This window comes from Cordyceps fumosorosea (genome assembly GCF_001636725.1).
Source record: "Cordyceps fumosorosea ARSEF 2679 chromosome Unknown scaffold_5, whole genome shotgun sequence".
Taxonomy (NCBI): Eukaryota; Fungi; Ascomycota; class Sordariomycetes; order Hypocreales; family Cordycipitaceae; genus Cordyceps; species Cordyceps fumosorosea.
Window position 1 is genome coordinate 1,452,595 of NW_017387305.1, and position 20,935 is coordinate 1,473,529.

Sequence of the window (20,935 nt, forward strand, 5' to 3'; positions counted from 1 at the left end):
TTTGTGTTTCATGTCCGTAGGCCACTACCGATGCTGGCACCAGTGAGGAGAGAGAAACAATGTAGAGTTGGGACTGGGAAATGTAGGTAATATTCTCAAAGATTCTTTTCTGAATGTCTTTAAGATCTGGTTCTCATGGAGCAGAAGATGTTTTATTAGTGAGTAGGTTAGCATTGGATTGTAGCGTCCACTTATAAGTAAGCTCAACCAAGGCAATCACTACTTTGAGAGGCAGAAACCTTGACTGGTGTACTTTCTTTTTCTTTTGGAATATACGTAGATGTACTGTAGAAAATAGTGAAACATGGTAGCTATTTATAAATTGCCATTGCGACGTTGTTCTCGTATTATTTGTCAGTTGCCGGTGGCTTTCAACCACTACAGGGCTCAATCTCCACCAGGTCCCTGCGGGGAAGCCGCCTTATCAACCGTATTGGTTGTCAATTTGTATTGTTGCTTTTTTCTAGTAACAATGTGCATTGACCGACATTATGGATGAGTTGAGAGACAGCAGCTGGGATTAACTGGATGCTTCCACAACTCTTCCTCGCAGATGACTGGCAGTGGGATACGAATACGAGCCTCACTGTCCTGGCGTCGGACTTTGGCCTTGAGTCCGTTGCTGCGCCTCACCGAATCTGTCAGCCACCTTGGTCTCCGCCACACTCTATCCGCTGTACCAAGGCCGCGTGTGGCGCATGCCTAATCCTCCCGAGACGTCATTACCAAGCAACTGACGAGGCAACCCGAACCCTTCAGATCAACCCCAGAAAAGCCCAACTTTGCCCCTATGACCTCCTCTGACCAAGCCTAACGCAAGACATATATTATCCCTGCTTCTTCCAGCCCTGTGGACATATCTCTTACCAAACCTCGATATACTCACTCCTTTTTTTACCAGCAACCTTGACCTAGAAACAATCTCCACCCTCTATTACACCACAGCGGACTTGGAATCTGCGCATTTGTAATCCGCATCACACCACCTTTAATCTGAGTCTGCTTCGCCTACACTTGCACTACTATCAAGAACCCATCACAAGCACCTCTTCAACACTACGGCCTGCTCCAAAGAGTCGTGCTCGTGCTCGTGCTTTAAAGAGCAAATAACCATGGCCAACCAACAGCGCCCGCACAGCCCCGACGCCTCAGAGACCGACTCCGACGGCGACTGCATCACCATCACCATCTCCCACCGCCAGACGACGTGCGACATGCAGTTCCCGCCCGAAGCCACTGTAATCCAGCTCTTTGAGGAGCTCGAGGCCACGCTCGACATCCCCGTGGCCAACCAAAAGATATTCGTGCCCAAAGGCCCCCTGCTCAAGGCCCCGCTGAAGAACCCTGACATGTCCCTGGCCGAGCTCCAGGGCAAGACGCTCAAGCTTATGGGCTCCGCCTCGTCAGAGGTGCAGGCCGTGCAGAGCATGTGCGAGCGCATCAAGCAGCGCGCCGCAGCGCGCCTCGCCCATCGCGGCAAGGCGCGCAGCAGCAGCAGCGGCGGCCGCTCGCACAAGAGAACCGCCGCCGACGACACCAAGTACACCTTTCTCCAGGTCAAGCCGCTGCAGGGCCTGCCGCGGCCGGAGCGCAGCCTGGCGCTGCTCACGCGGCTCAAGGAGGACCCCGGCATCCGGGCGACGATGCGGAAGCGCAAGTACACGGTGGCGCTGCTGACGGAGATGGAGCCGCTGTCCAACACGCAGGCGACGCACGAGGGCACGTCGCGGCTGCTCGGGCTGAACCGCAACCGGGGCGAGGTGATTGAGCTGCGGCTGCGGACAGACGCGCACGACGGGTACCGCGACTACAAGACGATCCGCAAGACGCTGTGCCACGAGCTGGCGCACAACGTGCATAGCGACCACGACCGCGCATTCTGGGACCTGTGCCACGCCATCGAGCGCGAGGTCGACGCGGCGGACTGGAAGACGGGCGGCAACACGCTGGGGGAGACGTCGCGGTACGTCGTGTCGGGGCAGCAGGACGTATACGGGGAGGAGGAGGAGGAGGAGGAAGACGGGGGCGGCTGGACTGGCGGTGAGTTTGTGCTCGGCGGCGGCGTGGCAGCGGCGGGCGGCATCACGGCTGGGCTGAGTCGCAGGGAGGTCCTCGCGCAGGCGGCGCAGGAGAGGCAGCGTAGGGAGACGCAGGAGGAGGCCAAGGCCGTAGAGGCGGCAGAGAAGGGATGGCGGCCGTGCCAAAGGCAGCAGCCGAGCGATGATTCTCCGGAATGAGCGATGGCAGTTTGTATAATTGCATTGGGTATGGTGTTATTTAAAAGGATACGATGACATCGAGCGAGCGATGACAATTGTAAAACTCTTCTATTTTTGAATGATGCTCATGATTTTCAAACAGCATGGTCCGTGTCCACCTCGATCTTCTCTGTCTCTGACACGGAAACGGTTACCGCCCTCGGAATATTCGCGGCGAAGGACAGGTGCTGCTGCCATGCAACATTGCACTCAGGCGCGAGGTTATGCAAGCCTTGGAAATACCCGAAACAACTGCCAAGCTGAAATCGCTCAAGTCACGGAAGTGAGAGATGGCAAAAGTCCGAATAAAACACGGCATGTACCGATCGTCTATATTCATGTTGTTGACTACAACTGGTTTTGTGTTTATAGTACATGTTCCCTTTTTATATCTCTGCTCCGTAAGTACTGACATGGCTCATGTCTCTCCGTATGTAGCACCTATATGATCACTCCTCCCTTGGAATATAAGGTGGAAGGATGATTCCTGCCATTCGGCCGCGCGCTTAGACAACGCCGACGGGAGTCTCGCAGAGAAGGGCCTGCTCGCCGACGGGGAGGACGCAGCATCTGGCGCGCTGGCCACCGCTGGCACAGACAGCCTGGAAATCGCGAGGGCTCCAGATCGCCTGCTGGGCTATGTTTGCGAAGCAAGGGATTAGCCTTGTCTTCATGACCGCTGAGGTGAGCATGGGCAAGCTTACGGGTGTAGCAGTCGAGGTCGGCGACGCCAAGGACGTCGGTGGCGCAGCACTGCGGGTTGGCGTACAGACCACTGGGGCAGGCCTCGAAATGATTCCAGCGGGGAGCGTTCGGGGCGGCCATGACGACGACGGCGAAGAGGGAGATGGCGGTGATGAACTGCATCTTGGCTGAGTCTGGTGGTGTTGAGATGTTGGTGGTAAAGACAGTGGTGAGTTGGAGTTGTTAGGTATGAGAGTGAAGTGAGACGTTGGAGCTGGATAGAGAGAGGAGAATTGAGAGTAGAATTGGATCACCGTTGGGCTTTATATATCTCGAGATTGTAGGTTTTCATCGCCGTGTGATGCTACAGAGGGATGTGCGATACCACCGAAACTGCCGGGAAGGGATGGAATTGAGAACGAGGGCATCAACAGGTCCTGCCAAATTAGGCCAAATGAGGCAAAAAAAACTAGGCTAATGCAGGGATAAGAAGGGATGAACCGACAGTCCCAATTGCCGTCGCATAAAATAGAGTCTTGTTGCTTTGATGATGGACCACGCCCTTGTTGAACGTGGGGTACCTTGCCAGTCACAAAGGGCGACCAGTTCGTCTGAGACAATTTCGAGGGGCGAGGGTCCGAACAATGGGCACAATTTCATTGATGCAGCCCAGATTTTTGGTTTTTTTTTTCGAACAAAGATAAAAGTAGTCGTAATTACACGATGACATGCATACTGCCCAAATCATGTGAAAAAGGGATACAGGAAGTTACACCAACTACCGCGGTTACAGCAGCATACAGCCAACCAGCTTAGACTAGAAGCTAAAATAAGGAAAAGAAAAAAGCCATCCCTCTTTTCTCAGCTGCCAACTTCAATACGGCAAGGGATCCAGGTCCAGCCCCGTCACGGTCAGCTTGAACGAGTCGTTGCGCGAGTAGCTCCCCGCGGCGTCGAGGTCCAGCCGTCCGCGGATGCAGTCGCGCAGGTCGACATCGTGCCACACGAGGCCCTCCGGGTCCTCCCACTGCGGCCCGGCGAGCACGTCACCGTACGGCGAGACGATGGCCGAGCCACCGCGGGACAGCCACCCGGGCGCCGAGCCGGCCGCCTTTGCGGGGCCGGTATGCGCGGCTGCCTCTCCATTGGTCGTCGTCCGGGCGGCGGTGTCGTCGGCGTTGTCGTCGGCGGCGCAGCTCAGCACAATCTCGTTGCCGTCGCTGTCAAACACGGACCGCCTGCGCGGACGCCTCTGCTGCTGCTGCGGACGCGCGCGGCTCGGCGAGACCCCCGCCGGCAGCGCAATCTCGTTGCCCTCGGCCGTGATGGTCGAGTTGCGCCTCCTCATCGTCGTCCTCGTCGGCGACACCTCCCCATACTCCCCCCCACCTTCCTCCTCCTCCTCCTCCTCTTCCACCCCGTTCACAGCACCGCCACCATCCCGGACGGCCATGTTGCTGCTGACCACGAAGCACCGCCCCTCGACCGCCACCGTGCGCATCAGCGCCATCCACTGGTCGCGGTTGTCCGCGGTCGGCGCCAGGTACAGGTTCACGTTCTGCGCGTACAGCGCGTGCCGCAGCAGCGGCATGTAGTTCTCCCAGCAGATGGCCGCCGCCAGGTTGACGCGCGCGCCGCGGATCGTCGTCGACACGGCGCGGAGGGTGCTCGGGCTGCCCTGGCCCCAGCAGAGGCGCTCCGTGCCGGTCTATTGTGTGCGTCAGCATCCGAAAGAAGGAAGTAGCAAAAGGGCAAAACAGAAGAATGACATACAGGCATCACCTTGCGACGCTTGCCCAGGGTGCCCTCGCGCGGGCAGACGTACACGACGGAGCAGTACAGCGTGCCGCCCGCGCGCTCGATGACGCCGACCACAAGGAGGACGCCCGTCTCCGCGGCGATCCGCTCCAGCTCCTCCCTGGTGCCGTCGCCCCTCTGATGCTGCTGCGGCGGCCCTGGCTTGCCGTCCCCGGCGGCGTCCGACGCGCCGCCGCCGCCGCCGCCGAGCTGCCGACGCACGCTGGGCGGCGGCGCGGCGCGCGAGCGAGGCGAGCTGTCGGAGGGTGGCGGCGCGCGTGGCCTGCGTGCCGGGCGAGGCGGTGCCGAGCCGGATGGTGCTGTTGGTCATTTGGAGTTGCCTTTTTTGTATGCTTTTGCCTTGGGTTGGGGGAGGAGAAAGATGCGAGTTGCTGGCTTTAAATAGGTAGAGGATGAGGATGATGTACATACATAGGTAAGGTGCCCAGCTCTCCATTTAATGAGGGGTCGTTTTCTGGCCTAGGTAATCCGCATGCCTGCTGCAGCTAATAAAGTACTTGGTAGAACAGTGTGTGTGGCCTGTTCCGTCGCGGGGTCTTTGCCCGGTGGCTGCTCAATCAAGGTTTATGGGGCGTTGCCGTTCGCGGCTTGGACACTCGGCAGTTTAGGGTCTGGCAAGTTAGGCCATTGCTCGGCTTCCGTTTCCCTGCTCAATCTTCTATTCTTTTTGCAAAGTGCCATTCAAGGCACATTTTTGACACTTGCAAGGATCTCGTCACGTCATCTCTCTCCTTTTTGTACCTACCTGGCACCCTGGATAGCCATGCGGCGCGCCGGACGCCGTTCTCGGTCCGGCCCCACTCGTCCGGGGAAGCATGGATTCATCGTGAGTCGGCAGCGGCTCATCGTGAGTCAAGGTGGGGGTCAATATACATCCCATCCTCGTCGTGTTTCTGAAGCTCTCGATTCCTTCAGAAATATCCCTGCATGATGCCGAGCTTTTCCAACGCATTGATGTGTTGCGCCCCGACTCATGGTGAGTTGTGTACGACTCACCATGACTAGGGAACTCCACTGCAAAAATGGTCCCTTGTTGCTTGCACTTACGATAGTCAAAGGAACCATCCAGCTACGAGGCGCTCAACGCCTATAACATCTTCCGTAGAAATCAGCAAGCACCGGCCGCGCAGACTGCGCCCCTCTGCCGCCTCGAGGCATCAACCGCATTCAGTATGCATCCTAGCAAAAACCCCCGTTCTGCACTACGATTGCATCAAGGAGTAGAAATTTTAGGAAAATATCATCTTCAGTTCTTCTGTCCAAAGTGTATCGCTTGAACAGTCTTTCATGGTGAATGCTAGTTCAACTTAAAGTAGCCCTGACACAGCCCTTGAGATGTAAAGGTGCCTCTTGGATCGACCTCTGCCTGTATCCGCTTCAATCTTGCCGCATTTTCAACACCGTAGCCAGCAAAAGGATCTTGTTGCTTGCTTGCATAATTGATGTATAGCCAAGGATTAAGTTTTCCAGCTTCCTCGGCAGCCTTTGTAGCCCGCCTCACCCAGTTGTCGGCGAACTGTTCCATGGTGTCGTCCAATTCCGCCGATTCCCACTCTACAATCAATAAAGCAACTAAAAACGACGTAGTGTCAGTCACTCTCCCAATATTGTTTGATCAAACTGCATCGGCTTCTGTAGGTTTGGGCAGTGCTTGTGGTGGCGGAGTGGCAGGAGTATGCCGGCCTCTTCGAACTTACCAGTCAGAGGCCCTTGGGAGTGTATGCGGCTGGCACTTCCGCCTCGCTGCTCACCGCTTCGGAGGGAAGCTTCATAAATGGGCTGAGAGACCAGAGTAGGACGGAATATTGTCCCGCGGCTAATTGCCTTGGCTTCCTCGACAACTATATCTTGTAGATGTCGTTCTAAATCCGCAGACGGATTGTGCGTAATTGTGGCGTAGAGGTTTCTGTAATCAAGTTTAAAGAGGGTTAATATTAAGATGACAGACTGTCCGGCCGAGAATGATTGGCGTTACCTTCCGCCCGGAGGTGAGACTCCATCCTTGCTGAAATTGCTGACCCAGTCCACGCGCAGATTGCTTGACTGGTAAGGTATCTCGTTCAGTTTGGCAAATGGAAGTGGATCCAGCTTTGCCTCTGCGTACTCCTGATTGATTGTCATTGTAAAGTCGTCCTTGAGAGGGTCATAGTCGAAGCTGTAGTAAAACGCCATCAATGTGTCGTTCTTCCAAGTCGTTGTCAATTCAACTGATTCCTTGATGAGAAGATCCTGTTTATCAGAAGAATATATACGACTACCGCCGTAAACTTGACCTTGCGGAAAAACTCGAGCAGTAAAGTGCGTAACAATGCCAAAGTTGTTCATGCCTCCCCGGAGACTGAAATAGAGGTCTGGGTGGGAATGTTCGTTGACAATCGCAATGGTAGCATTCGGTAAGACAAGCTAAATACCAGTGAGCAAATAGACGTCCATCTAATTTCTGAAGCTCGAAGACTCTCTTACCTCGTACTCCAGGACATTGTCCATAGCTAGCCCATGCTGAGGAGAAAGCCGAGAGAAACCACCTCCGAGAGTGAACCCGCCGACGCCAACATCAGCGACCCTGCCTCCCATTGCGGTGAGGTTGTATGCCTCGAGCGCTGTATACAGACTATGGAGTACATGTCCGCTTCCGAGCCTGGCGCGCGAGCGATCGACGGAAACTTCGGCAGTACGAATCTGTTGTAAGTCGATGGTGACACCCCCAACGGAGATGGAGTCGTTGGGATCCCGAGAGTGACCGCCGCTCTTGACAGAAAAATTGCAATCATAATCGATGACTGTCCGAAGAATCACAGCAACATCAGCCGCAGAATTTGGCAACACCCGGCAAGCGGAGTGAACCTGCTGCTTGGCGTCCCAAACAACAAGGTTGTCATCTTGGGGGAACACCGTTTCAAACTCGTGCTGTAACGCCAACTTGGCACACTATAATTGAAATGCGTCAGTCATCATCAACTACCGTCATGCGGCTTCCTTACCGCAGCAGCGCAATGAGAGGTGCCGTAAGCTTGGTAGCTGGAATAGCTAAGATTCGCCCAGAGGGGAAAGGCCTTTGCTAGAGTCGCTTTCAACATGATTATTGCGATAGATAGAGAAATGTTTCTGAGTGACTCTTCATTGTACTTTCTAGAAAACGCGAAATGGCCTTGAATATATACATAATTTGACTTGTCGGTTTATGAAGTTGCCTTGCTGGGCGATGGTGCGATCTGTCACGGACCGCAAAACGGTGGAACCGCCTTCTTGCTGGTAGATTATTGGGTCTTATGCCGGCACGATCTATACTAATTTAGTTCATGCACGTTGCTTATATTTAGTGTGAGTGGGTAATTTGTTATACCTTGTTGCCGGCGGAATCTCTGATGCGCCGTCAGTCCTGCAGAGAGTATGGCCCTGACTCATGATCTGCACTATCATCCTACTGCTTTGCCCGTTCTAAAGTTAAGCCTCTGGATAGTATCAAGTATTTTACAGGCATGCTAGTGAATCAGAGGAGTTACCTCCAGCAAGCAGAGGTTAGCATCTACGCTAGATTACTGTGTATCGCCACATGTGCAGGGCGCCACTGCGCTGTACGGACTCTTTAGACCAGGTATCAGTGTGCAGTCCAACAATGATTAGATCTACCGAGTAATTTTCTAGGTGCTTCCTATACCACCTCTACCGCCATGACCTTGCCATTTCCGTGGAAACCCGTCATATTCGCCGTTTCCCCGCCTGTCGTGACGTAGAGGATGTGATCGTCTCCGTTGCGTCCAAATGCCGCCGATGTCGCCGTCATGAACTGCGAAGAATTCGATGCACCAGCTATAACCTCTTGGGTTCCATTCAAGAAAGCTCTCACGACGACATTATCCGTGAGTCCGGCGATGTACCCCACGCCTTGCTCGCTGAGCGCGAAATCATCCGGGATGCCCCCGTGGCTAACTGTAACGGGCAAGCCGCTTGAGCGGCGGCTGTGCCGCCGAGCTTCTAGAACCTTCCATTGATCGAAGCTATAGAAGTGCTGTTATGCTCTCATAAAGTTGATTCACTTTCTTTCCTCTTCATCTTGATAGAAAACAGCATAGGAACTAGATAGTTGAATCAACTTACTAGCGGCCTTTCACAACTTCTTGCATCAAGGTGTTATGATGATAGTTTGCGGGAAGCAACGAGAACGGCTCTGGTAGCGATAGCTGCTCTGTGGGCAAGCATCTCTCCGTGCTCTTCTGAATAGCCAGGTCGGCCATATCACAAAGACGAGGATGGCCTAGAATATCTGCGGCCGACAACTTCAGATCCATGTCCATAGCCCGTGCCGACAGAACCATGGCACTAATCGAGTCACCACCAAGCTGGAAAAAGTCGTCGTTCATCCCAATGTCGCCGCGATCCCGACCAAGCACATCTGCAACCAGCTGGTGTATTTTACTTTCTGACGTATTGGAAGGGGGCCTCATTCTAGATGAACAGAAGCCACGGTAGATGTTGAGCTCCCGTCGCAAAAGTGAGCACGCCTTGTCCTTGATAAGACGCCGGTCTACTTTGCCGGTAGGACCGAGGGGGAATTGCTTGAGGGGAACAAATAACGAAGGGATCATGAAAGGAGGTAGGCTCTTCCGTAGCGCCACTTCCGCGATCGATGCCCGAGATTGAAACTCTTCATCTGGGACGGCGAACATGGCAGACGTGGACAGCGTGCCTTGGTTGTTACTGGAGCGTTTCCCTGCAACATTGCTGGCATCCCAGATAAAAGCAGCAAGTAACCTCTGACTGTCTGAGTTCTCGGGGGCAATGATTTCCACAATGGCATCCGTTGTGGCAGGAAAATGCCGCGCAACTTGATGTTCAATCTCCGCAAGCTCCATTCTCTGCCCGCGAAGTTTGACCTGCCTGTCCTTCCGACCAACAAACTCTAGCGATCCGTCGCCGTCTGGACTGTACCGCATCAAGTCTCCAGTTCTGTATAGCCTGCCTGGTGACTCACTTCGTGGCATGGCACGCAACCACTTTGGCGGCGGAATGAAAGGCGAGCCGCCCAGATCCTCTCCCATGTACCCGCGGCCGACAATCGGGCCCTCAATCACCAACTCGCCAACCGCCCCAATGGCAACCAGCTTCTCTGGGTTGGCAGGCTCTACCAGCCAGCATGCGGAAGAAGCTGCCGATCCGATATTCACCGGATTGGCACCCGGTTGAGTCTTGGGCTGCACAGTGCAGTAGACCGTCCCCTCAGCAGGACCATATACGTAGACGAGCCGCACGGCGCCTGACCAAACCGTAAAGTCTATTCCCTTTGCAGACTCGCCACCAATCACCAAGGTGTTGAGATCTGGTACAGCGGAGGGTGTTAGAGTTCGGGCGACCGAAGGTGTCAGAAAAGTCCAGTTTGCTCTACGATCTCGTATGGCTTTGGCTAGGTTGTCCCGGCTGTCCGCTTCATTCGGGACGCATACGCAGCCGCCAAGGGCCAGTCCAAACACATAATCGGCAGCGGTGACGTCGAATGCATGGGATGCAAACTGAAAAATACGTGACTGGCGACCCAGATGGAAGTGCAGTCCAAGCGCGGTAACTTGGGTGGCGAAGGCTGAATGCTCGATAACGACGCCTTTCGGCGTTCCCGTTGACCCCGAGGTATACAGCGCACATAGGGCATTACTAGGGAGTGCTTGGATGGGATGATGCACTTGAGTAGTTAGCGAGGCTTGGTTTTCTCGACTGCTGTTCTCATCGACCTGGACGACGTGTTGACAGCCGAGCTTCGCCGCCAACGCAGCCATATCCTTGGAACATAGCAACACTGATGCTTGCGCATTCTTGCAAATCCACGCCAGCCGTTCGGTTGGGTGTGAAGGGTCCAACAGTATGAACGCGCTACCGGCTTTGGCGACTGCCAAGATGGCAACAGCGACCCATTTCGACTTTTCAAAGCAAAGAGGAACCATCATGTCTGGACCCAGTCGTTTCTCTCTAAGAACGGCTGAAAACAGTGACGACTGATCGTCGAGCTGCTTGTAGGTAAACTGACCATCCCATGCGTCAATCGCGCTAGCTTCTGGCTGCGCTACGCAATGGTCGTGAATCATGTCATGGATGCACCTCGGAACGGCTGGAGGCGCTGAAGAGTTCCAGCACTCGATTTGCTGCAAGTCATCTGTGCTGATACTGTCCATGTCGCCCACCAATTTATCCGGCGACAGTACTGTCTGCTTCAAGACATTGCCAAAAACTTGTAGAATCCGTCTCATTTGGGCCTTGGGCACCACCGTGGCAACAATCTCGTATGGACCAACAGCATGCCCAGTCCAGGGATTCACTCGGACTCTGCAATACAACCTGCGTGGGGTGTTGACATAGTATAGATAGCCGCCAAGAACCCGAACCCCATTAATGCCGAGCAGTGGACCGATGTCTGTGTTTGCGGCCATCGATTCGTCTTGAAGAATGATGTGGTAGTCGCCGGTATTAGTATCCAGACTCCAAACCAACCCAAGATGGCAGTCTGCAATTGCGACAGTCCCTGAATAGCCATTCAAGAGCGTCATGCCGTTCAGACTTCCAGCGTCGAGCTTCTGTATGAGTGAAACTACCGGTTGCTTGTCCACGTTGTGTAGGTCCACTCTCCAGACCGTATTCGAAGCCACAACAGCATAGACATCTGGCGTAAGTTCAGTGATGCCGGTCAACATCTCAGCCCCTTCAAAATGGTGTATGAGCTTTGCTCTGGTTTCCTGGGCAGGAGCGTGAGGATTGATTTCCCACAACTGCGGCTTGTTGACAAGCGTCACCAGCAAGTAGCCATTTGGGCGGACAGCAATGTTTTCCACCCAAGTCAGCTCAGGAAATCGATAGACCTCGTACGTGGCATACGGGTATGAGTTGAAGCATGAAGACAAAAGAAAGAAATAGCTAATAAAAAGAGTTCGAAAGTGATGGGTAGGCATTTTCTCTGATGTTGTGTGGGCATGTGGTGTGAGATGTGGTGCGGGTGTGTTTACGAGGATCCCTGCGCACAATTGCGGCTCGACGGGGCTATAAATGAATAAAAAATTCATATATCGAGCAAATTTATAGATGTGTTGACCGCAACTCTTTCGAAATCACTTTCGGATGTACCAGAGTCTAGAAATGCATCTACACGGCTGCCTGCAGCTCCAGTACATGCTGCTAGACTGGGGGCACGAATGCGTAAACAGTCTGTGCTTTCGGGTGGCATATGAAATCGATACTTGGTTATTCTGGCTAATAATAGTTAGGAAGGAATCAACGAAGAAAACGGGCCAACGATGTAACGTTAGGTAGCGAAGAGAACTTTGTCACCTTTCCCGCAACTATATATTAACGCCGAAGTTTAACGCCGCAGTAGCACCGCAGTGTTCCTGGTCTTATTGCAGGGCACATGACGTAGACTGTGACGCTCGAGCCTGGATCTGCATAGTGATGTTCCTCTTATATATGCAACAGGGTGTTCTTTGGCGGGACATTGACGAATATGTACTGCGGTGTTCTCGACTGTTAGTCTCACTAATGCGAGCTGCTTACAAGTTGGAGGGCACACCAGGCACTCGACACAGCCCCCATTATCCATTATTAGTCGAATCTGTGGGTTATTAGCCGATTGGCTGATGGATTAATCTGCTTTAAACCAGTCAACCTTTTGGTATCGTCAGACTATTAGCAACCTGCATGCTACTATGGAGCGGGACGGTCCCTCTCATCCTGACAGCGATGGCAAAGACGGAAGTAAAACACGAGCGATATACACAGTTAGTTCAATCGCACAATCTGCGAGTGCCTGGGTAGCCGGAGATGACTGGAGCGGTATCGCCGACGCGAAAAGAAGAAGAAAGCTTCAGAACCGGCTCAACCAGAGAGCATATCGTAAGTCTTCAAGCCACAACAAAATAGGCCGTCTCAAAAAAAAAATGACAACATTTTCTAATACTTGCGTATCGTTTCAAGGCAATCGCAAGCTGGGTCTTTGTCTCACACAGGACACGCATGCTCTGCAACATCCTCCTCCGCACGACGAAATGCCTTTCGCCTGTGTCATTGCACCGTCAGACGCGCTTCAGATTCTTCAGCGGCTTGAACATGCCATGCTGGAGAGTTACGCCTTGGGCAGCCCAAACACAGATCACCTCATCAGCCTCTCCCGGCTCAACATCCACAAAGCCATCGACGTCAATATCCGCGCGGTGGGCATGGATCCCTCGTGGATGACAAGCGACGACAGCACATCCATCTTCAACAAAGATGATGCACAGTTGCCAGCCCATGCAATCCCGCCGAGTCTCGCTCCCACGGAAATCCAGAGAACCGTCCCTCACCACCCTTGGCTGGACATATTCCCGTTCCCTTCGTTGCGAGACTTTCTCATCTCGGCCGCAGATGAGCTCGACGATGAGACGCTTTGCCACGACATGTGCGCATTTTGGGACACGAGAAACAGCGGCGCCTGCTTGATGGTTTGGGGCGACTCCTGGGATCCTCGCAACTGGGAAGCGACAGATGCTTTTGCAAGGAAATGGAGAGTTTTGCTAGACTGCTCGCCCGAGCTGCTTGAATCGACCAACAATTGGAAAAGGAAAAGAGGGGAGTGTTGTATCGAGTTGTGAAACTTGTCCTTTTTTTTTTTTACTCTGGAACTTGAGCAACTGTGTTTTCTTTTTTCATTTGGACTTTATTTTCTCGCTTTTATATAAACGGATCTGTTCAGCTTTCTGTCTTCCGCAGATTGACCTGCGTGTCGGACGCGTGCTGCTTGTGCAGGCTGAGGGCGCAGATCACGACCCGGGGCGCTATGGGAGGTGAGGAGTGGCCGACGACAAACCGCCTCCTTGACTTCTGATCGCCGCTCGCTGGCTGGCTGCCTGTCTACCGCGGCAAGTTTGACGCCTGGTCGCTTCTGTAGACTGTGGATAATATATGTAGACTGATAACGAAGCATTTCCACAAGATCCACTACGGCGACCGAAAACGGTCGCAAGTTAACAATATCTTCCGTAGTATAGTGGTCAGTATGCAAGCTTGTCACGCTTGAGACCCGGGTTCAATTCCCGGCGGGAGAGATCCGCCACGCTTCTCAGAAGCGCATTCCTTTTTTTGCCTTTTCATTGATTTTCTGATTTTCATTTTTCATCGACGTTAACTTTGCATTATAATTTTGAATGAGTATCTTAATTCACGACCAAAATTTGCATTTCCTCACCGGGGAAAGCTCATCTTCACATTCATTATGCACCACGTAGATAGACAGGCGTGGTCGCTCATCCGCTCATCGCCGTCTTGACCTTGTCGCTACTGGCGCAGGCTCAAATGCATCATCGTCCGAAACCTCGTCGTCACTAATCTCAATGCCCTTTGCCTGAGTTCCCCCAGACTTCTGTGAAAAGTTCAATGTTGTCTGTGTCGCCGGCCGAGCCCTTGTCGACGTCCTCGTCGCTGCCGTCTTCTTGGGCGCGGCCGCCTTCTTCGCCGGTGCTGCTCTTGTGGTTCGCTTCGGCGGCGGCGCTGGCTCTGGCTCTTCGTCCGACTCCATCACCACATCTTCCTCCTCCTCTACAGGCGCCTTGCGGCCACGGCCTCTGGTGGTGGTGGCCTTTTTTGCGGGCGCCTTCTTCGCTGGGGCCTTCTTTGCTGCCGCTCCGCGTCGTGTCGTCTTGGCTGGCGCCGCTTCCTCCTCGTCAATGAGTGAGTCGGCTGTTCGAGATGGTACCGACCCCGTGCCAGCGTCGCCGACGGCCTCGTACGTCCAAGCGTCAGCCGCGTCCTCCCACTCGCCGTCAAAATCGCTGTCCCACGTATCCGGCTTCGGTCGGAGCACGCGGCGTCGCTCGGTGGGCACTGTTTTGACGCCGCTCTCCAGTTGCTTCTCGACCCTGGTTCTGTAAATCTCCATGGCGGCGTTCAGGTCCTCATCGTCGGACTCTAGTCCAAGCATCTGCTTCACCTGGCCTGTTAGATGTTCGGAAACAAATAGCTCCATGGCATGCTTGTCATCCTTGGCGACGAATTGGTTGACGGCCTCGCCAAAGGGCGCTTGCGGGAGAACCTTGAGTGACTGTGCAGAAAGGAAATCCTGGACCAGCGAGTCCACCTTGACCATGTCACCGGCGTCTTCCAGGTCTTCCGAGATTTCGGCAGGCGCGGCGGCCGTGGCCTTTCGCTGAACCGTCTTCTTACGATAAAAGTACACCACATCATTGGTATTCGCCACCTTGCCGACAAACCTGTTGGAGAATCTCTGCGGGTTCTCGCACTCGAACACGCCGCCTTCTGGCGCTGTATATTCGACCTTGAGACGAATAAGCGGCAGTGGTGGCTCTTCCAGAGCTTCTTGGTCTGTTTGGATGGCCTCCCACTCTGTGTTTGCCTCTTCGATCATTTTCTCCACGACGTCCATTAGTCTTCGCGTAACCTCTTGTCGGTTGTCCTTCTTTTTATCTAAGCCCTTGAAACGCTTATCCTGGTTCAAAATAATTTCTCTCGTGACGAACGGTCGGACTGTTTTTAGCGGAATCTTGTCCATCTTGAATTCCTTCCCAGTGACGCTGACGATCGCCACGTGTTTTTGAACGGCCTCACCAGGCACTAATGATGTTGCCACTGACGAGCCAGGCTGCATGACGTGGAAGCCAGTTTCAGGGTTCCGTGTCGGGTCAATCAAGCATTCGTGCTCATGACCCCATACAACGAGGTTCATCCAGTCTGGCAGCACATTCTCCGGCAGATACGAAGTCGCCGTGTGCGCGTGGTGGTTTTGATGCACCGCTAGGAGGTTGAACCAGTCTCCGGTCTCGGCACTGGGCTTGAACCACTTGACTTTGTGGTCTCGAAATGTCCGAAACATTCGCTCGTCGCGCACGTTGCTCAAGCCAAAGAGCGCCAGCTTGGTCTCGCCCTTTTGCAACAGGATCGGTCGCGCCTCGATGTTGTCGGCCTCCGCCACTCGGCCGTAGTAGTTGAGAAGTCCACAGGCTTGCAGTAGATCGAGCGAGCAGAGGTTGCCGTCCCCGGACGGGTCGTCGTGGTTGCCGTGAATGGAAAAGACGGGTATGGAAATGTTGATGTCGGGGTCTTCGTAGTTGACGTGGGGGAATGCGCCTTCGAAAACGGTCGCGGCGTCGGAGAGGAATTCGAGCGGGCACGGCTTCATGCCGAGGCAGTTCTGTCGAAGTGTTCGCATGACCTGGTATAGCGACTTTCGCGACGGTTTATTGTCGTGAAACAGGTCACCGGCCAAAAGAACCATGTCCACCTGCGACAAGTTAGCAAGCGCTGGGTAGAGGTGGTTAGGGAGCCTCTGTACATCTTCGGTGCGGGCCAACGTCATAATCTCGTCGAAGGTCCGCCAGCTGTCATCTTTTCGAATAGCATCTCGCTCTTCGAACCCGACGTGATTGTCCGTAGCCACCAGGATACGAATCGTATCCGCCTCTAACGGTCTGGTTAGCACCAGCAGGGTCACGGGCACTCAATGACTGGGACTGTTGCGTTACTCACCGGTAGATGCGGGCATGTTCCTGTTCAAGGCCTGGAGCAGACTCCTCCTGCATCAAACAAAACCAATCACTTTTTTCCCAGGCCTCGGATAACCAGTGCATCCAAAAGAGAAATTGCCCTGATGCAAACGAGTTGAGGAGCTGGGTGGAGTGGACGCGACCTTAACGGTCGCCGTGACGCGAAAGGGTGCGAAATCACGTGGAGGTTTAATTGAAAGCTGCCATACAGCACAGATTCCATACCTTTTTTTTTTTTTTCAGGAAACTTAGATGTGAGGAAAAATGTATTACTGAAACGCCATGTGCGCGCTGAGAGTAAACCTGAGATGCCCATATCTAACCAAACTCCAAAAATGCAGTGCCAAAGGCGCGATGCAAGGCGTATCCCTCGCTATATAAAACGTATTAGGAAATGAGAAAAAAGAAGCGCATATTGCAGCAGAATATGAGCAGCCCTAAATGAGAATTCCGCGCTGCTTCCAGCCACCAGGCCCCAGCCAGGCCCAGAGAAGCAGGGCGCAAGCAACCCAGACGGTGAATGCTTCGCCCCAAAACGTGGCCGAATAACAAGTTTTCCCATAGCAGAAGAGCTCATCTTCGACAGGGCTATTCGGGCCAGATGGCAGCCCGGGCTGGCTTGCGCCGGTCTGGTACCCGGCCGCGTAGACGAGGCCCCAGAAAGTCGATCCCAGCGCAGGAAGCGTCGTCACAATGCCAAAGTTGGTGGCGAAATTTTCAACACCCCAGATGATGGTGACAATGATGGGTGCGAGGCTGAAAACAGCACCGTAGCCGGCGCCGACAAGACCGGAAACGACCCAGAAGCGGTCGGCATGATTCTGCGCAGCACCAGAGGCGAGGAAGGCGAAACCTAGCGACATGGCCATGGCGAAGAACAGCATGAATGCCACACGGGATGTGGTGAATTGCTGCAGTCTCGAGATGCGGTGGTTATGTTGCTGGACATGCTGCGTCTGAGGTGCTGGCGCGACTAGATCTGTGATGGTACCAATCAACATGCGTCCCGCCGTGCTTGTGAGGCCGAAGATGGAGACGTGGGTAGCCGCCGAAGTTCCACTGCTGAAGCCATCCACAGCTGGGGGCGACAATGTTCCAATGATGGTGCCAAGGTTGTTAATGAAGGCCTCGCCTGGGCCGACCATTAGCAGGAACGCCAGTGCAAAGGGCCACATGGTTTTATCTGCCAGGAACCTCCTCGTTTCGGCGTTATGTACCCAATTCTTCTTCCACTTGGTATCATCATCTTCCCGAAATGAACCGGCAAGCAGTGACGTGTTCTCGATCGAAGCAGGCGTGCCAGGAGTATTTGTCCCGTACCCCCGCTCTGCGCGTCGGAGCAATGAGCGGTCGCGTAAAAGGCCGCTTCGCTCCAGCTCTTCAATCGCCTCCTCAATCAAATCCTCCTCATCCACGACCTTTAAGGTGAAAAAGCCCAAGACGCCAACTGAAAACAGGAGAACGGCCAGAAATACGAAGAATCGGAACACGTCAACGCCGCCCTTGGAGCCGTCTGGCCGCAGAATGTACCACAGACGGCTGGCACACTGGCTGATCCACATGCCGCTGAGTCCGAACGCGGTGATGGGAAGGGCCAGGGCCAGGCCTCTGTACCTGCCCTTGCCGAAGTTCTTGGCGCAGGTCGAGACGGCGGACATGTACATGGCGCAGGTGGCGGTGCCGATGCAGACAAAGGCGAAGACCATGAGCGGGTAGGACCACTCGTTGCCGGGCGCGGCGGGCCGCTTGCCGAGGCTGTTGTAGTCGAGGTCGAGCTTGCGGTAGATGGCGGCTGCGATGCCGTAGCCCGTGGCGAACAGCAGGGCTGCGAGGAGCGCGAGGGGCGCGGGCCCGGCGCGGTCGCAGGCGTAGCCCATGACGGAGATGGGCAGGTAGAGGGCGACGGAGCTGCCGATGGCGACGCCGTTGACCTGGAACTGGGTGTAGCGCAGGCGGGACTGGAACTGCGGCGCGTACAGCGAGAAGACGGCGTTGGAGCCCGCGCACAGCGACATGGCGGTGGCGACGACGAGGGCGACGGCGCGGACGACCTTTTTGTGGCGGATGGCGCGGCGACGCTCGGAGGTGTCGGACAGCGAGACGCCGTCGTCGCTAACGGTGTATGTGGAAATGTTGTCGTGGTCGTCATCGCTGCGTTGGCGGGCAGCCGCGGTCCGGTCATCGGACGGCGCCATGCTGGTGCCTCGGCGATGGGACGTGGGAGGTTTGACGTCAGAGGACAAAGTTGGTAGAACGAGGAACAAAGGAGGAATTCAAGGAATTCAAGGAAAAAAATAAGCGTGAGGGGTTTGCAAAGGTGAAGAAGCGAGATGAAGAAAATGGGTGATGGAGAGAAAGGATGGCGGGATCTATCTGTTCTGGGAGATGATGTCTGGTCTGGCTGACCCCAGTCCAGTCACGTTGACTACTAGAGCCATCACGTAATTTGGTCGTCGTGACCTTCCCGATCTGTGGACCACCGCCACAGCACCCGCCCAACGGCCAGTGTACCCGTTAGTTATCGTTACAGCAGGTGAGGCGCTACAAGGCCGCTGTCACAGGTGGGCTGCGGTGATTGTCCGGGACTTTTGCTGCAGCCGCGCTTTGCGGGGGAAGCTCCGCTGCCCTGCAGGCGTAGAGGCGGCTTGGAGAAGTAATTGTCGATGGCCTTCCTATTTTTTCCTGATGTATTATTACCTTATTATGAGATGCATGCATTTGTTATAAGTTACTTCTCTGCCGCCAAAACTCCCCAGGTTGTTATTTCTCCGGCATGCTATGTACAGTGTACATAACTAGCTATCCGTACAATGACCAGCTACGGCGGTTGGCAACAGGGGGGCATTTCTAAAACGAGTCTCACATCATCTCAAACTGCAAGTAATTGCTAAAAATAAGCAAGGATGGACTCACCAAGATATGCGTAATAGAACCGACATATTCTACTACAGCATTCGTGAATTCATGCCACTACTCAGCTGCCGCCTCGCTTATTAGCCAGCGCATAGCGCATAAAACGGCCGTCTTATTAAGCGGTATGAGCATCGCTCGGCATAATTCGGCCCATTACGCATTTTGGGAATAGTTTGCCTCATTAGGCATTTTGGGATAAGCTTTTGCTCAGCGTGTTTCTTGTTCATCCGCTTCAAACATCCCATGTATGTACTCTAATTATTACGCCCCCCTTGCCGCCCCTGCCCTCCTCGCCCACCCTGTTGGCCACCCTGTTGGCCACCCTGTTGGCCACCCTGTTGGCCGCCCTGTTGGCCGCCCTGTTGGCCGCCCTGCTGCGTTTGAGCAAACTGCAGGTTCTTGTTCTCGACCACGCCGTTCAGCACGTTGCCCGTGCCCTGCAGCTGCCCGTTGCCGCCGGGCAGCATGATGTTGCCGAAGCTGTCCGCCATCGTCTGCACGCCGCTCACAAAGTCCTTGCCGTCGAACGCGCAGTGCCCGCCGTTGGGCTCGTTGTCCACCGTCTGCAGCGCGTCGATCTGGTTCGCGTTCATGCCCATCTGCGCCGCCGCCTGCTCGTACGCGCTCACCGCCTCCGGGATCAGCTTCTGCAGGCTCTGCAGCTCGTCCTGCGTCGACTGGAAGTGGATGCGCGTGTTGGTCAGCGCCGCGGCCGACTGGTCCGTGAACGGCACCTGCGGCTCCAGCCCGCCACACGAGAGCAGCACGCCCGCGTTGGTGAAGTTGCCGAGGAAGGCGGGCATGAAGAAGCCGGACAGGGTCAGCGAGCCGCCGCTGACGCCGGTGAAGAAGACGTTGGACTGGTCAAAGGCGACCACCTGCGGCAGGACGTTGGTCACGAGGTCGTTGACGGCCTGCGAGTGCTCCAGGCCGTTGGGCCGCTGCACGCGGCCCTGGTCCGCGCTGCCCCATTTGAGGTTCTCGTCGGGCGCGAGCACGGCGACGCCCATGAGGTTGTTGTTGACGCCCTGGTTGGGGAAGTCGAAGAAGGACTGCCCGCCATCGCCGTGCAGCAGCACGTTCATGCCGATGGCGCCCTGGCTGTTGGCGGGGGCTTGCGCACCCGGGACACCCGACGCGCTCTTGAACTGGTCGGCGGGAGCGCTGACCCTGAAGCGGATGGGGAGGTTGCTGCAGATGAAGTCAGTATTTTGGGTGTTGATTGCGCTGTCGTGGTGTGAGTTCTCACTTGATGTTGACCGTCATGTCCAGCGTTGTAGAGCCGTCTGTGGCGTTAGAGATACCGCCGGGCACCTGGGCTGCCTTTTGCTGTGGAGTGAGCTTCTGACCACCGCCGCCCTGTCTGTTTCCATTGTTACCATTTCCGTTTCCGTTATTGTTGTTGTTGTTGTTGTTGTTGTTGTTGTTGCTCCGCTGGGGAGCTGCAGAGACAAACGCCAGACAAACGACCAACAACGTAAACAGCACCGACAACAAGCTCCGTGACTTATACATTGTATCAACCGCCCAGCGAGTAAAATTATGTATAAAAATTTGTAAAAGAAATTCGTGAAACCCCGGACCGGCCGTATGAAGAAGAGAAATAGAGTACAAGATTAAGTAAAGGAAAGAAACATCAGACGCAAAGAAGGCAGGAGAGGCTTCATCATATCATTCGAACCGAGCTACCCGCAAGACTGGCAGCCCTCGCATAGTCAGGCTGTAATGGGCATGATGAAACCCCCATGGTGT

The 20,935-nt window shown here is 54.6% G+C and overlaps 8 protein-coding genes across 8 annotated transcripts; 2 read left to right on the forward strand and 6 right to left on the reverse strand.

Moving 5' to 3' along the window:
• Positions 1-1,112: 1,112 nt before the first annotated feature.
• On the forward strand, positions 1,113-2,237 carry ISF_03148 (protein kinase domain-containing protein; the record flags this gene model as incomplete). The annotated part of the gene is made up of 1 exon (XM_018846754.1): positions 1,113-2,237. One exon carries the CDS (start codon positions 1,113-1,115, stop codon positions 2,235-2,237), a length of 1,125 nt encoding a protein of 374 aa, XP_018706482.1.
• Positions 2,238-2,764: 527 nt separating this feature from the next.
• Positions 2,765-3,125, reverse strand: ISF_03149 (fungal hydrophobin; the record flags this gene model as incomplete). The annotated part of the gene is made up of 2 exons (XM_018846755.1): positions 2,765-2,895; positions 2,963-3,125. 2 exons carry the CDS (start codon positions 3,123-3,125, stop codon positions 2,765-2,767), a joined length of 294 nt encoding a protein of 97 aa, XP_018706483.1.
• A 691-nt stretch (positions 3,126-3,816) lies between these two features.
• ISF_03150 (hydrolase, carbon-nitrogen family protein) lies at positions 3,817-5,196 on the reverse strand (the record flags this gene model as incomplete). Its single annotated transcript, XM_018846756.1, has 3 exons — positions 3,817-4,650; positions 4,716-5,059; positions 5,172-5,196. 3 exons carry the CDS (start codon positions 5,194-5,196, stop codon positions 3,817-3,819), a joined length of 1,203 nt encoding a protein of 400 aa, XP_018706484.1.
• Positions 5,197-6,057: 861 nt separating this feature from the next.
• ISF_03151 (AMP-dependent synthetase/ligase) lies at positions 6,058-10,693 on the reverse strand (the record flags this gene model as incomplete). Its single annotated transcript, XM_018846757.1, has 7 exons — positions 6,058-6,332; positions 6,458-6,666; positions 6,736-7,163; positions 7,224-7,688; positions 8,419-8,547; positions 8,608-8,758; positions 8,859-10,693. The coding sequence occupies 7 exons, from the start codon at positions 10,691-10,693 to the stop codon at positions 6,058-6,060; spliced, it is 3,492 nt and encodes a 1,163-aa protein (XP_018706485.1).
• A 2,088-nt stretch (positions 10,694-12,781) lies between these two features.
• ISF_03152 (hypothetical protein) lies at positions 12,782-13,562 on the forward strand (the record flags this gene model as incomplete). Its single annotated transcript, XM_018846758.1, has 2 exons — positions 12,782-13,216; positions 13,485-13,562. 2 exons carry the CDS (start codon positions 12,782-12,784, stop codon positions 13,560-13,562), a joined length of 513 nt encoding a protein of 170 aa, XP_018706486.1.
• A 463-nt stretch (positions 13,563-14,025) lies between these two features.
• On the reverse strand, positions 14,026-16,269 carry ISF_03153 (DNA repair protein rad32; the record flags this gene model as incomplete). Its single annotated transcript, XM_018846759.1, has 2 exons — positions 14,026-16,187; positions 16,254-16,269. The coding sequence occupies 2 exons, from the start codon at positions 16,267-16,269 to the stop codon at positions 14,026-14,028; spliced, it is 2,178 nt and encodes a 725-aa protein (XP_018706487.1).
• Positions 16,270-16,707: 438 nt separating this feature from the next.
• On the reverse strand, positions 16,708-18,465 carry ISF_03154 (MFS monocarboxylic acid transporter; the record flags this gene model as incomplete). The annotated part of the gene is made up of 1 exon (XM_018846760.1): positions 16,708-18,465. One exon carries the CDS (start codon positions 18,463-18,465, stop codon positions 16,708-16,710), a length of 1,758 nt encoding a protein of 585 aa, XP_018706488.1.
• Positions 18,466-19,437: 972 nt separating this feature from the next.
• Positions 19,438-20,698, reverse strand: ISF_03155 (Cyclin-like F-box; the record flags this gene model as incomplete). Its single annotated transcript, XM_018846761.1, has 2 exons — positions 19,438-20,374; positions 20,433-20,698. 2 exons carry the CDS (start codon positions 20,696-20,698, stop codon positions 19,438-19,440), a joined length of 1,203 nt encoding a protein of 400 aa, XP_018706489.1.
• Positions 20,699-20,935: the final 237 nt, after the last annotated feature.